Source organism: Rhinopithecus bieti, unplaced genomic scaffold (genome assembly GCF_001698545.2).
Source record: "Rhinopithecus bieti isolate Rb0 unplaced genomic scaffold, ASM169854v2 scaffold_13709, whole genome shotgun sequence".
NCBI lineage: Eukaryota > Metazoa > Chordata > Mammalia > Primates > Cercopithecidae > Rhinopithecus > Rhinopithecus bieti.
Genome location: NW_016807882.1, coordinates 1,338,124 through 1,354,075, shown reverse-complemented (window position 1 = coordinate 1,354,075; position 15,952 = coordinate 1,338,124). Strand labels below are relative to the sequence as shown.

General features: G+C 37.1%; 1 protein-coding gene across 1 annotated transcript in view; it reads left to right on the top strand.

Moving 5' to 3' along the window:
- Positions 1-14,616, top strand: part of SLC7A11 (solute carrier family 7 member 11) — a 73,719-nt gene extending 59,103 nt beyond the window's left edge. The window contains exons 8-12 of the mRNA XM_017884052.1: positions 1,389-1,492; positions 2,303-2,399; positions 3,902-4,051; positions 5,648-5,825; positions 12,935-14,616. Coding sequence (XP_017739541.1) covers positions 1,389-1,492; positions 2,303-2,399; positions 3,902-4,051; positions 5,648-5,825; positions 12,935-12,996 — 591 coding nt within the window. The 3' untranslated portion in view covers positions 12,997-14,616. The remainder of the gene's footprint in view (positions 1-1,388; positions 1,493-2,302; positions 2,400-3,901; positions 4,052-5,647; positions 5,826-12,934) is intronic.
- The last annotated feature ends 1,336 nt before the right edge of the window (positions 14,617-15,952 follow it).

The window sequence follows — 15,952 nt, the reverse complement described above, 5'->3', positions numbered from 1 at the left end:
CACGAGGTCAGGAGATCAAGACCATCCTGACTAACATGCTGAAATCCCATCTCCACTAAAAATAAAACAACAACAAAAAAAATTAACCAGGTGTGGTGGCAGGAGCCTGTAGTCCCAGCTACTTGGGAGGCTGAGGCAGGAGAATGGCATGAACCCGGGAGGCGGAGCTTGCAGTGAGCAGAGATCACACCACTGCACTCCAGCCTGGGTGACAGAGAGAGACTCCATCTCAAAAAAAAAAAAAAAAAAAAAAGACTTGGTGACTCATACTTTTATTTTGCATAACACAGCTAGTAAGAGACCATTCACTCTTGACTTCATAACAATGAATGGTGAAAAATTAAGTTCCCATTACCTGATGTCAGTTCCTTTTAAAATAGTTAGTATAACCTCATATCAGCAACATCTACAGGGAATAAATTATCTCATTTCATTTGAACCTGTTTGAGTTCACTGTATTGAAAAAGACTTTGACCACTGCTCTAGGTCCCACCAGACAATCAAATACACAAAGCTTATTGAAGTCAGGTCAGTCATCTCATCTTTCGAGACAAAGGGCAGCACTTACTCTTTGGGCATAATGTGCCCCACTAATTACATAGCACCAGCTGCATCAAGGACAACTAATGAATCCAACACATTTTCGTTTTTGGAAAATACATCCTTCATGGAAATTTGCAATATTGCACATATCATGGCATAAAATAATGTTTTAGAAGTTGTGTTTATCTTTTAAGTTTCTGTGGCTTATTGGACTTTTATTTGTGTTCTAGCCGTTTTATAGGAAACCACAAAATAAATTGACAGATACATGAGGGGGAGGGGGTGACCTTATAAACAGAGGTTTAGCTAGTGTGATTTGCTGGGAAAAAGATTTTCAGAGCTACTCATGTATATGCTATAAATTATTAAGTCATCAGTTATTTTATTTACCTCCTAACAATGGGATTGGCATATGAAACACACATTTGTAATACTTCTCAGTGTATCTCAATATCAAACATGGTTTTCCAGGCTAAAGAGAAGGTATTATACAGAAAGATTTCTATCTCCAGAAGTAGAATTCTGATTTGAGCTTTTATCACTTGTCAGAGTCAGAGACAATACACATCATAGTTGATAAAGATTCGATAAATGGATCATTGCTTTTTGAAAGTAGAGAGAAGGTGCCTGTTTAGACCTTTGACTACAGTTTTGCAACAAGCAATGTCATGGTCCTTGCTTTTGATTATTGTCTATGGAGTTAGTCTGACCCTAACCAAAGAGAGAAATTATAAAACATATAAGTATCACCAGGCTAGTAGAAAGTCTCTAGTTTGGTCTAAATTGTTTCATTGTATTCCACTTTCTGGCAAGGCATTAATTTGCTTCGTTCTTTCTTTCACTAGACCTTTTCTGAGCGGCTACTGGGAAATTTCTCATTAGCAGTTCCGATCTTTGTTGCCCTCTCCTGCTTTGGCTCCATGAATGGTGGTGTGTTTGCTGTCTCCAGGTGAGTGAGTTCATATATTTCCAGAAACACATTTCTGTTTTTGAGATTGGATGTGATAAGGATAACTTTAAAAAGAAAAGAAATAGTGCCTCCAAACCTGTTGTTTTAAAGGGACATGCAAGATTGAAATGGTCCAAGTATCAACAGCATGTTTTATTCTGTCCATTAGAGGGCACTGCTTGCCTATTAATAGCTTATTTGGAAGCCTGACATGTGGCTTTTTTAAAAATAGTATTTCCACAGAGTCTAACAACGGCATTTTATTTCTGGTGATGTAATTTTCTGTTTCTCTGAAGATGCCAAAAAAAAAAAGTAAAGTAAGAGACATCAGAAATCACCACCCCTACCATCTGTATTTCCTTTGTTTAGTTTGATGCAAAAGTCTTTTTGTTTTAATATAAGATTAAAACCCAATCAGATAAATGTGAATGCTACATACATGTGTGTGTACCTGTGGATGTACATGTGCGTGTGTTTGTAGAATTGTATTGACAACACACATATAAATACCAGGAATTTAGAACTAGATTTCCCATCAGCTATTTATATGTAGAAAGCGCTATGCTGAATCAGATATTGCTATTCTTTCTCTTCAAAGAATAATATAATGTTGGCAGATTTTGCAAAATTCAAATTTAGATTTCCTATGATGTTTCTTCACCTTATTTGAAAGGTGAACTTAGGCAATCACCTAAGAAATGCCTGACCATTTGGTATGAAAAAGATGCAAGTTTTCTCTGGGATTTCTGGATTTTCCCTTTGAAATGATCAATCATACAGTCAACTCCACCCACATTTCTCTCCCATCAGGTTATTCTATGTTGCGTCTCGAGAGGGTCACCTTCCAGAAATCCTCTCCATGATTCATGTCCGCAAGCACACTCCTCTGCCAGCTGTTATTGTTTTGGTAATGCATATTAACAAGTGTATCTAGATATAACCTTGAATAATAAGTTAGCAAAAAGGAATTCCAACCAGACATTAATAGTACTTTACTTTCTCATTCACTGCTAATGTATGTCATGGTGGAGTTTGGGAGGCAGGATATCTTCCATCTCTTCCCTTTACTCCATGTTTCTGATGCCCATTTGATGCTTTGGGGCAAAAAATCACATCACCTCTCTTTTGTCTTTGCAAAAATGTGTAAGGTCTAAGGAAAATGATTAGCTTGGTTCCTCTCATCGACATAGCACCTCACAGAAAAGAATGTAGAGTAAGTCCCAACTGCTTAAGGAAAGTAGAGCAAAAAGCTACAGCCCAAAAAGTACCCAGATGTGCCATCTAGGCACCTTATCATGAAATGCACACAAAATTATTGAAAGAATTGATAAAATCCTAGACAGTGCCATTATTCATTTGAGACATTTGAGAGCAAATAATGTCTTTTATCCTACAGGATAAAATAAAAGCACCATGAGGTAAATTTGAGTTGTAAAATTCTTTATGCAGAGCAAAGTGTTGTGAAATGTGAGCTACAAAAGACTGTATAAGGTGTAAAAGTCCTCAAATACCCATTGGCAATGTTATATTCATTTTTAATGATGATTTTGTAACATTTCTCTCAACTGGAATCTGTTGTCAGGAGCACCATAGAATGCACTGAACATTTTTTTTTTTCATGCATTTAATTTGTTTCAGAATGTTTCCTTGAAATTTCTTTTAAAAGTGTGCGTACTCTCTGTGCAGAATCTGGACTTTAGCGTCACTTGTGGGAACAGAATGTATTATTCCGTGAAGAGGGCTTTCATTTTAAGCCTCTGCTATCAGTCATGCTGTCCTTGGCATGTGCAGCTGCAGAGACTTGCTAAGCTGATCTCTGCGCTTCATTCTTCTCCGTGGTCTTGAGGGTCACACACAACAAGCACACCAGGAGAGTAAATGTGGAGGAAAAAAGTTCAATGTTTTGCAATCAAGAGCCAACAGAATCACCCATGAGTGTCTGTATTTCCTGTGTGTGGATAGCCAAGAGCTCATCAGAGCATTTGCAGAGCTTTCTGTACATCTTCCAGTTGGGTCTCTTTTACTGTTTATTATTGGTTATTTACTAATCATCTCAATCTTTGAGTCTTTCAATTTTGAGTCATTGAGTACCCTTTCTTTTACTCTTTGAAAACATATTATCTTCTCTCAAATGCAAAAGGAACTAAAAACAAAACACAACATTCATATAGAATTCCACTTGAGTAAAGTATAATGGCCATATCACTCTCATACTGTTACTGGTGTGTAAATGGATTATGACAGCAGATTACAGGAAAGAGATTAGTCAAATCCAGGTTTTAACTATGATGATAATTTATTGGTATAAATAATTATTTGAAAATGGTCATAATGCGTAGCGAGGTTTTTGTTGTTAATCATCTGTGTTTTCACTGAATTCACCAAGCTTGCTTCCCTTTCCCCCCTCAGCACCCTTTGACAATGATAATGCTCTTCTCTGGAGACCTCGACAGTCTTTTGAATTTCCTCAGTTTTGCCAGGTGGCTTTTTATTGGGCTGGCAGTTGCTGGGCTGATTTATCTTCGATACAAATGCCCAGATATGCATCGTCCTTTCAAGGTAACCTCAGCAATCTTGATGGGTTTACATAAATCTTTCTCCTAATACCTAGTCCTCCCTTGGTCATAACTTACTGATGGGGAGGTTGGGCTGGGGGCAGCATCTGTGGAATAAAAATGTTTAACTCTTGCAGGCAGTGCTTTCCTGTTGGATTTATTTTAAGTTGGAAAAAAATAGTTCATCCAATTTTTTATGTGACGTGCTGAACTTTGTATGTCACATTTTTGAAAAATGACGGTACGAATGAATGTTTGGTATGTTGATTTTTCATGAATGTGTTCAACGACCTGATATACTCAAAGTATGGGCTACTTCTGTCTGTCTTTATGCTGGAGTTGTGGACAGCCGTGGTGAGAAGGAGTAAGGGAGATACTTCGTTAATGCCAATTCCAAAAAGAAATTTGCCTTTACAAAATAGGCATTTTAAGTACTTAAATGTTGTCATTTGTTACATTGCTCTTTCTCTATATTATACACTCTAAAAGGAATAGAAATGTAAAGTATACGGGGAAAGAGAAGATCTATGAATTTACCACTTAATACCTATTTCCCATAAGTAAGCATTTCCGTTTTGGAGGACTGGAGAAGAAGCTTGTCATCTTCTTCAGACTTGACTCACAGATTGATTTGACCTCATCATTTATTTGTTTTTAAGAAATGGCATAGATAATGTTGTCAGTCATGTTGTCAGGATTTGTTTCTAATAATATTCATTGCCTAATGCTGGTGGTATCTTTATTAGTGGTTGAATAGGAGTTGGCTTGTTTTATTCCTGTCCGTTCTTATTGTGAATCTCAACAGAAAATCAATATGCACTGGAAGACTTTAACATGTAAGAAGCAGCCGGTGCTCTTGACTCCACATTAAAGTGGGTTCTAATCATAATTATCAAAGAGTCAGTCTTTTAAAATCAAAACCATAATCATCATGGCATTTAACTAGTAAAATAATTCCAACAGAACATCTCTAATAAAATATCCTTTTTTGTCCTTAGATTTTGTTCTATCTAAATAATTAAAAACAATTTAAATTAAGTTGAATTACATCTAAGACATTTAAGGGAGGTACATTTAATTTTTTTCTTTTTTTTTTTTTTTTTTTTTGTTTTCTGAGACGGAGTCCTGGCTCTGTCCCACCTGGGCTGGAGTGCAGTGGTGCGATCTCCGCTCACTGCAGCTCCACTCCCCGGGTTCATGCCATTCTTTCTGCCTCAGCCTCCGGAGTAGCTGGGACTACAGGCGCCCGCCACCTCACCCGGCTAGGTTTTTTTTTTGTATTTTTAGTAGAGACGGGGTTTCACCGTGTTAGCCAGGATGGTCTCGATCTCCTGACCTCGTGATCCACCTGCCTCGGCCTCCCAAAGTGCTGGGATTACAGGTGTGAGCCACCGCACCCGGCCAAGAGTACATTTAATACATTATCTGTGCACCATGAAAGAGATTTTGTTACTAAGGTAAGGCACATTGGTGCCTATCACCTGGTCGCATGACTACAGCATATCACTAAAGTATATGTCATGACTGACATGCTCATCTCAAACCCAACTTCTGTTGCTTGAACATGTTTGAAGTGACTTTTTTGTGTTCTGTGTTCCAGGTTCCACTGTTCATCCCAGCTTTGTTTTCCTTCACATGCCTCTTCATGGTTGCCCTTTCCCTCTATTCGGACCCATTTAGTACGGGGATTGGCTTTATCATCACTCTGACTGGAGTGCCTGCATATTATCTCTTTATTATATGGGACAAGAAACCCAAGTGGTTTAGAATAATGTCAGGTAAGAATTTTAAATACTTTCAGGACATTGTGCAACACCATGTAGAAAACCCGTAAAGGTGTACATACGTAATATACTTAACATTTAAAAATGTAAGTGGCATAATTGATAATTTGAGAACATTATGGCATTTTAATTGGAACTACTTTTTGGCAGGAAGGACATTTAGGGTACAGCCATTGAATCCTTTGAGGATATTAGTTTGGGCTGCCTTAATCACTTCTTAGGAGAAACAGCTTTGTTTTAAATGAAATTTTATCAGTAGTTCTCTAAACGACCTAATCTCTCTTTGAATCCCTTACTAACCTAATTATTTTCCTTCTGGGTTGAATGCAGTTTGGTGATTCTATATCGTAACATGTAACTTGATGAGTGACATGAGATTTATTGGGAAGTTAGGCAGTGGCCTGCAAATGCCTTAAACATTATGACTGTGCAGTACCTTAAAAGGAAGGGTGCCTCATGAAGGATTATAATAACAAGAACAATGAAGAGAACAATATCAGCTTCCACATGTGTGTGCACGTGTATGACTTCATTTAATTCTTTTTTTTAAATTTTACTTTAAGTTATGGAATAAATGTGCAGAATGTGCAGGTTTGTTACATAGTTGTACATGTGCTATGGTGGGAGTGTAAATTAGTTCAACCATTGTGGAAAACAGTGTGGCAATTCTTCAAGGATCTAGAACCAGAAATATCATTTGACCCAGCCATCCCATTACTGGGTATATACCCAAAGGATTATAAATCATTCTACTATAAAGACACATGAGCACATATGTTTACTGCAGCACTATTTATAAATAGCAAAAACTTGGAACCAACCCAAATGCCCATCAATGATACACTGGATAAGGAAAATGTGGCACATGTATACCGTAGAATACTATGCAGCCATAAAGAAGAATGAGTTAATATCCTTTGCAGGGACATAGATGAAGCTGGAAGCCGTTATTCTCAGCAAACTAACACAGGAACAGAAAACCAAACACCACATGTTCTCACTCATAAGTGCGAGTTGAATAGTGAGAACACATGGACACAGGGAGGGGAACAAGACTTTATTTAATTCTCATAATATCCTACTGAGGTAGGAAAAATTATTAACCCCATTTAATAGGCTTTGATTTATAGCATGAGAGAATTCAGGTCACTTGTTCCAAGTCATACAGATTTAAAGTAGAGTAGCTGAAAGTCAAACTCAGGCAGTTTTATATTTTAGGAGAGTCACCCTGGGGGTTGTGAGGATGGATTAAGATAGGTTGGGGCTGAAGACAGAACATCGACTTTGGTGGTTACTGCAGCAGTCCTGTTGAGAATTGAAGGGGGTTCTGAAGACAGGCAGTATTAGCAGGGTGTGAGAGAAAGTGAAAAATATACTAAAAGGAAAACCAGCAAGACTTGGTGACCAGTTAAATTGGGGGAGGAGAAAACATAGTAGATCATTAGGTAGGAAGGGTGCTTATGAATAGCCTGTGTTGAAAGCTTGTCTCTCTGTCAGAGGCTCTCCTGAGTCCTTTCCCCTACATGATCTTCTCAAGCAATCCTCAACAAGGTTGTTGGGTGAGGTGCTGTTATTGCCAAGTCCAGATGAGAAAACCAGGGCTCAGAAAAATGGATAATTTATTTTTGAGTGTACATATTTTAAACCATAGAACTAGGAATTGAACCCACATCTGCTGGACTTCTAAGTTCATGCTCTTTCTAGACTGGATACCTTGTGGAAGAGAGGGGGGCAGGTAGGTCACAAATACAGCCAGAAGGGCAGATCTAGTCTCGCTGGTGAATTTGGTGAGTTTAGAACATAGCTTTCATACTTTTTCTTTGTTTTAATTTACTTACTTTACCATAATTAATTTTTTAAATTCCAGTTAAAAGGTTAGGGAGATTTCTGGTTAAATTATTAATAAATGATGGCAGTGTTACTAGAAAACAAACAACCAAAAACCTTGATATGCATATTGAATCTCTAGTGTGCTGTGCAGACTCATTGAGAAGTCAGTCCTTTAAAGCAGTTTTGTTAATACCTTTTATTAGCATTCAATTGGAATTTTGCATCTTTAGATCTTATACTGCTATTTATATCTGGATTTCGTTTCCCCAAAGAAATGTTACTATACAAATGAGGTGCTTTATGGCTGACACAGGCGCACTGATTGCCTTAACTGAGTATTTAATCTCCATTTCTTCTCAGATCACACTAGTTTTCTGTGGAATGTTTTTAAGTTCTCTTTGTTCTAAACACTAAAGATAGAGCCTATTCGGAGGGAAAAGGGATCTTACTAAATACCATTTACCATTAGGGTTGCTTTATTCATTGCTAACATTTAGGACAGATTAGCACTCATTGCTGTGAGATCTATGTCTGTCTCCCATACTAACTGAGACAGTTAAAACCCCTGAGCAGCACAGAAAATTAACAGAATTGAGGAAGAAAGAGCTGGTGGTCCTAGAGTTAGACTAGAACGAGAGGGAGTATGATTAAAGAGGGAAGCCATTGTTCCATCCCACTTTAGCAGGCATTTGTTTCTCCTGTTTGGAGTCAGCCAACTCTAATAGTCCTTTCCTCTTGCTAACAAACATGTGTGTACTTTGCATTATTTCTTTGTCAGTTCATCCCAACAAGCAGTTTTCATGCTTGATCCCTCATTGATGTCTTTTGGTGTTCATGTAATTTTAAAGTTTTTTCCTATTTTTCTGTCTCTAATGATGTTTTGAACATTTCCAAGGCCTCCAAATTTAGTGTTAGCCATTTGTGAAACTAGCAGCAATGGAGTAGTCCCATAATGGTTATTTGGTTCTCAAAAATGCCATTAAGTCTTACCAGGGAGCATGGCAATACTGCTTTTAAACTGCGATCATTGTAACTCTTTATCTTTATAGCTGCCTTGAAAGTGAGTAGCAAAAGCAACAGTCCTCCGTAATTTTGTTTGATTTTTCTCTGAGGCAGCATTCTTGTAGTAAAATAAAGAAAATTCATAATATTTATTGCTGCAATAGGAAGTATTTTCTTAGCCTTTGGCCAAAACAAAACACTCACACACAGACACACAAACAACAGAATCCTGAGGCAGTGCCCTGATCCTTCTCCCAACTACTCTATGATCTTTTTGTTAGAGAGAAACTCAGTGTGAACTTAGAGACCAAGAGCCTGTGCTTGGAGCAGTTTTTTCAATGATTTGATATCATGTGCTTTCATTTGGTAAAATTCCATAACCCTTATATTATCATTTATTTTTACCCTGATAATGCATGAATAGATTAGCCCTGTGAAAATGATAGTCTATCAAAATACATTTTACCTAGGTTGTCTCCATGAAAAATGAGAGGTAACCAAATAGCACTCAGAAAATGGTGAAAGGTTGCTGAGAACTGACAGCCAGGGAATGTTCAGAATCCGAGGAGCTGAGATTTATCAGAGATTTGATAAATCTCTCCAGCCACAGGATGCCAGTATTGAACCACTTTTTGTTTGATAGCATTTCTAGGGAGAAAAGAAAACATGCTCTTAAGGGAATGGTGAGATACACAGAAAGCTTTTTTCTGCCATCTGTGACACAGTGGTTTATTCTTCTGGTGGGTTAGTTATATTATTTATTTACTTACAGAAACACAAGCTTCTCACGTGAGGAAAAAGGGGCAGATACCCCAATGACATATGCAAATACACAAAGATAGCAAGACCTGGCAAACCTGGGCCAGGGCTCACAGCAGCCGTTTTACTTGGCTGTCTCTATTTATCAGCCAAACCTTGTCACGGGGTTGAGTAGGGTGACTGGAAGTGGGTCCCTCTTGCTCAGGGAGAGAGATAGAGGACAGTCTTATTTAAACAAAATCTTTAATTATAAAAAATCAGATTGGGAAACACCAGCAGAATGACTGTAATGCATCTTTGTGGACAGCGAATTTGCAACTCGAGAGTCCTAAAAACATATGCTGCATACAGTCAGTCAAGATAACTTCATTTATGTTAAGTCACTGAAAGCTGAATAATGCATTTAACAGACTGTTCACAAATACTGTGGTGTGATATGCAAATTAATTAAGCTTCCCTGCATTTCTTAGGGGTCCAAACTATCTTCATTGTAAGGATAAAATGAGCTCATGCTTGTGAAAATATTTGTACCCTTAAAAAAATACTATTATTCTTATGAACACTTCCAGAAAAAAAAATGACCTTGTGCTACATCAAAATGTAGGCAATTTTGCTGTAGTTCCCATGCTGGTACCAGGTATGGTTGGGTAAATCAAATTTTGCAAGGCCAGTTGTTGTTTCAAATTATTTCAAGAATAACACTGAACATGAAAGGTAAAGCTAAAAATACTACAACTGTTATTTGGTCTTGTACCTTACAGTTACTGAAAACACCAAATGCAGACTCATTAACACACCTTTATTTAAAGAAAGAGTACCATGGGTTGATTATCCTTAAAGCCGAAAGACTGTTTTTGAACATGGATGTAGACATGGCAGTTGAATGCCACATGCTCTGCAGCTTTCCCAGGCAAGCGGGAAGTTTCCTTAAAGACATACTTGACTCTCTTGAGCACCGCTGTCTGGTCCACTGCTGTCAGATAATCTGGAAGGGAAAGTTGGTGTGACTCCAACAGGTACTCATGGTCAAAATCAACTACTCTGTAGAAGCCTTCATTACGATGAAAGTCATTCAAATCCTGAGATTCCAAGAGAGATCACATAAGCAAGATACATTGGATATTGTCAGCGGGGCTGACTGAACACAAAGGAAAAGGAAAGATAGCAGAAAGTGTGCAAAACCAGAATAGAGATTCTATGATGATGTGCTACTGAATAATGGACCCAAACCAAGCTTTTAGGAAGAATGACACATTAGGGAAGCAGCAGGATCTAAGTTGCTCCTCATTTGTCTGAATGGAGGCATGTTCTAAGATAGCAGACATCTGGGGATCCCTGAATATAGAGAGACACTTTTGGAAAAGGCTTTCGTGTTGGGTGTGGAGGGCAGTCATGGAGATTAGTTCAGGAGGCTATCGGCAGGATCTCTTTAGGGAGGCAGGGCTGGAGATGATGTCTCTTTAACATCACTGCTTTTCGTTTGGCCATTGCAGATGCCTGAGATCTCTTGTTTTTCTATTTGTTTGTTTTAAACTACTGTCACATATCCCTAGCCCCTTCTCTGTTTAAGCTACATTTTCTTTACAATTTATTAATATTTCCTTTTCCCAAAAATGCCTATTTTTTATAGAATAATTTTGTCATTTCCCTTTTCTGAAAATATGGGCTTTAATTGCTCTTGAGTGCTCCCTTATGCTGCACTTACATCTCAATGTAAAGAGTGGGCTGTGTAAAACACAGTTTATTTAGGAAACATTCACATAGAGTTTATAATTTACCGCGACTGTGCTGGGCCCCTTACAATTAATGTAGACTGTAAAACTAATGGGCTGAGGACAACATCTTGGACAAACACAGGAAGAAAAGGATGAAAAAATACCTTTTTTTTGTTTTTGAGATGGAGTTTCTTTCTTGTTGCACAGGCCGGAGAGTAATGGTGCAAACTCGGCTCACCGTAACCGCTGCCTCCTGGGTTCAAGTGATTCTCCTGCCTCAGCCTCCTGAGTAGCTGGGATTACAGGCATGCACCATCACACCCAGTTAATTTTATATTTTTAGTAGAGACAGGGTTTCTCCATGTTACTGGGGTTGGTCTCGAACTCCCAACCTCAGGCGATTCACCCGCCTCGGCCTCCCAAAGTGCTGGGATTACAGGCATGAGCCACTGTGCCTTGCCTGAAAAAAATACCTTTTTAAATGTCATTAAATATGGCCTGAAAGGAGCTATTACGGATAACAAGCCATGAATGAGGAGAAATATTCTATGTCCAGACGAAAGACAATCTGGGTCTGAAACCATCAAGAGGTCAGGCTCTAAACGGCTCCAGGACTAGCAGGACATTGAAAAGGTTCTGTAGGAATTCATTACAAAGATAAGAGGCAAACTGGCTGGGCACAGTGATTCACACCTGTAATCCCAGCACTTTGGGAGGTCGAGGCAGGTAAATCACTTGAGGTCAGGAGTTCAAGACCAGCCAGATCAACATGGTGAAACCCTGTCTCTACTAAAAATACAAAATTAGCCTGGTATGGTGGCATATGCCTGTAATCCCAGCTACTTGGGAGGCTGAGGCAGGAGAATCACTTGAATCCAGGAGGTGGAAGTTTCAGTGAGCTGAGATCATACCATTGCACTCTAACCTGGGCAACAAGAATGAAACTCTGTCTCAAAAAAAGAAAAAAAAAAAAAGGCAAACAAGAATTAATGTCCCCAGAAACCAGAAACCAAGGTCATAGAGTTCTAGAACTGCTGAGATAAAATGACCTTGGGAATTAGATCTAGCCCAATGGTTCTGAAGGAAAAAAGGTAGGCCTCCTTCTGAACACTGGAGTCAGCCTCTCTTGAGATGTCCTCAGTTCCTACATTTTTGTGTCTATCAGAATTACAGACTACTAGGCCCCATCTTCAGTTTCTAATTTAGTAGGTCTAGGATTGAGCTTGCAAAGATGCATTTCTAATATGGTAGGTGATGCTAATTTTGTTGGTACAGGGATCACACTTTGTGAATCACTGATTTAGTCTCTCATTCTACTGATTAGGCATATTAGGCCCTAGGAGATAAGACAATATTCTCAATAATATGTTACAAGTTAGAGAATGAAAATCATATTCTGATTCTCCTTCTGATTCTTCTGAGGAACTGACTGTAATCTCATAGGTGCAAAAAGAATAAACCAATTTTAAGTTGAATATGATGTGTATTTTTAAACATTTATTTATATATTGGTCCTACTGTCTCAAAATATTTTCACTCTTCGGGTCCATGAATAAAAATCCTATTTGAATGCAAAATATTAATGTATTCTTGCTGAGAAGCCATCATGGGAAGTTACAGAAGTGACAAATAAATTAATTGAGCATGATAGGATTCTAATGAAGCAAAAAATTCTTGAAAGTGCTCTATGAAGTAGACAGTTGTGTGTTTTTGGTATTCAACCCAAAATAATTCCTATTTTGCTGTTTTATGCATTTCTGATTTCCATGCATTTTAATTTATTTTCTTTCTTTGTAGAGAGAATAACCAGAACATTACAAATAATACTGGAAGTTGTACCAGAAGAAGATAAGTTATGAACTAATGGACTTGAGATCTTGGCAATCTGCCCAAGGGGAGACACATAATAGGGATTTTTACTTCATTTTCTGAAAATCCAGAGAATTACAACTTCGCTGATAAACAAAAGGAGTCAGTTATTTCTATTCATATATTTTAGCATATTCAAACTAATTTCTAAGAAATTTAGTTATAACTCTTTGTAGTTATAGAAAGCAAATATGCAGTTGTTCTATGAGTCACACAATTCTTGAGTCTCTGATACCTACCTATTGGGGTTAGGAGAAAAGACTAGACAATTACTATGTGGTCATTCTCTACAACATATGTTAGCATAGCAAAGAACCTTCAAATTGAAGACTGAGATTTTTCTGTATATATGAATTCTGTAAACATGGTTTTACACACTATAGATGACTATACTGTGAAAAATGTTTTCAATTCTGAAAAAAAGCATACATCATGATTATGACCAAGAGGAGAGAAAGAAATTTATTTTACATTGACATTGCATTGCTTCCCCTTAGATACCAATTTAGATAACACTCATGCTTTAATGGATTATACCCAGAGCATTTTGAACAAAGGTCAGAGGGGATTGTTGAATACATTAAAGAAGAGTTTCTAGGGGCTACTGTTTATAAGACACTATCCAGGAATTATGTTTGAGTAAAAAATCCTTGAGAATTTATTATGTCAGATATTCTGTCATTCATTATCAGGAAGTTTTAGTTATCTGTCATTTTTTTCACATGAGTTTGATCAGGAAAATGTATAACACATCTTAGAGCAAGAGTAAGTTTGGTATTAAATCCTCTTAAGAACAACCACCTGTTTCACTAATAACTTACCCCTGATGAGTATATCTAAACATATGCATTTTTAAACCTTCAAATTACATTGTCAACATGAGAGAAATCACCAACAAAGAAAATGTTCAAAATAATAGTCCCATATCTGTAATGATATCTACATGCAATGTTAGTAATTCTGAACAGTTTTTTAAATTTATGGCTATTTTTACATCATGATGAATTTTGACAGTTTGTGCATTTTCTTTATACATTTTATATTCTGTTAAAATATCTCTTCAGATGAAACTGTCCAGATTAATTAGGAAAAGGCATATATTAACATAAAAATTGAGAAAGAAATGTCACCGCTAAATAAGATTTACAACTGATGTTTCTAGAAAATTTCCACTTCTATATCTAGGCTTTGTCAGTAATTTCCACACCTTAATTATCATTCAACTTGCAAAAGAGATAACTGATAAGAAGAAAATTGAAAGAATGAGAATCTGTGGATGAGTGTTTGTGTTCAGAAGATGTTGTTATGCCAGTATTAGAAAATATTGTGGGCCAGGCATGGTGGCTTACACCTGTAATCCCAGCACTTTGAGAGGCCGAGGCAGGTGGATCACCTGAGGTCAGAAGTTCTAGACCAGCCTGACCAACATGGGGAAACCTTGTCTCTACTAAAAATGCAAAATTAGCTGGGCATGGTGGCGCATGCTGGTAATCTCAGCTATTCCGGAGGCTGAGGCAGGAGAATTGCTTGAACCCAGGAGGCGGAGGTTGCAGGGAGCTGAGATGGTACCACTGCACTCCAGCCTGGGTGAGAGACTCCATCTCCAAAAAGTATATATGTGTGTGTGTGTGTGTGTGTGTGTGTGTGTGTGTATGGTGGAACTTACAAATGAGAGCAATATAATGATGAAATTTTCAACTGTTATTTATAAACATCTAAGGTAAAATGGTTAGTCATGGTCAGAATATGTTTCATCCTTTAATTTTGTCCATTTGAAAATAAGGATTTTGAAAGAATTATACCAATTAAAATTATTAAAGGCAAACATAGAGTTCATAGAAAATTGTCCAAAGTATAAATGATGACCTATAATTTGGAGCATTTCCAATTCAGTAATTTCAATTTTGCTCTTGAAAATATTTAATATATATCAAAGACTGACATTTCTTTAGCCGAACCTAACGTTTGGGTCTCTAAGTGAATTTATAATAACTCCTTCCTTCCTTAGCATAGAGTTTTCAAAATTTGATTTATAATTCCTATTTCTAGTAAATGTTGTTCATTTGTCCACATCTCTTCCTATCATATGTTGCTGGAGGTAAGAATTTCTTTTATATTCCTATTTTTTTTCCCCATAGACTAGGCTCATAGAATTTAAACAAGCAAACTTTTCCTGAGCTTTTTCTTGCCAAATGAAAGAAGACTGGTACATTCTCATAGAGAGGTTTGTGCAGTTCTTGGCTATTCCTGGGGTTAATGTGCTTATATTCACAGTGGCAAATTGGTCTCAGAATTTAATTTATTTATTTTTGATTTGAATTTCTCTTTAAAAGTATCAATTTAAAAGGTAACTAGAATTATTCTTTCTCATTTTCAAAAGTGATTTTTGCATTATTAAATTTCCCTGCCATTGTAATGCCATTTCAAGCACAAAAAAAGTCAGCCAGTAATTAAGAAAAAAAGTGATGGAGATTAAGTCATATTTTGGCTTATTTTTAGGACTCATGATGAGAAGACACAGAGTTCCTTTAATCAGGAAATTAATACTCATAATTTTCATTCAAAATGGTAGTATGTAAAGCAGATTCTCATTCAAAAACTCTCTTGTACACTTATTTATATATGTATGTTTTTATATAAGTAATTTTTTCTCATATTTTTATACAATATGCACACACACACATGCACATACTACTACATGTGCTGTACTTGTACTTTGTACCATGCATATTCATAAGTTTATTATAACATAAAAAGTAAAAGTAATGAATACTGTTTAAAATAACTAATATAGTATTTTTTAATTTTTGTGGGGATGGATTCTCAAATACTTAATTGTGATTTTAAAAGATCCAGTAAAGACTTCTAGGCCGGGCGCGGTGGCTCAAGCCTGTAATCCCAGCACTTTGGGAGGCCGAGACGGGCGGATCACGAGGTCAGGAGATC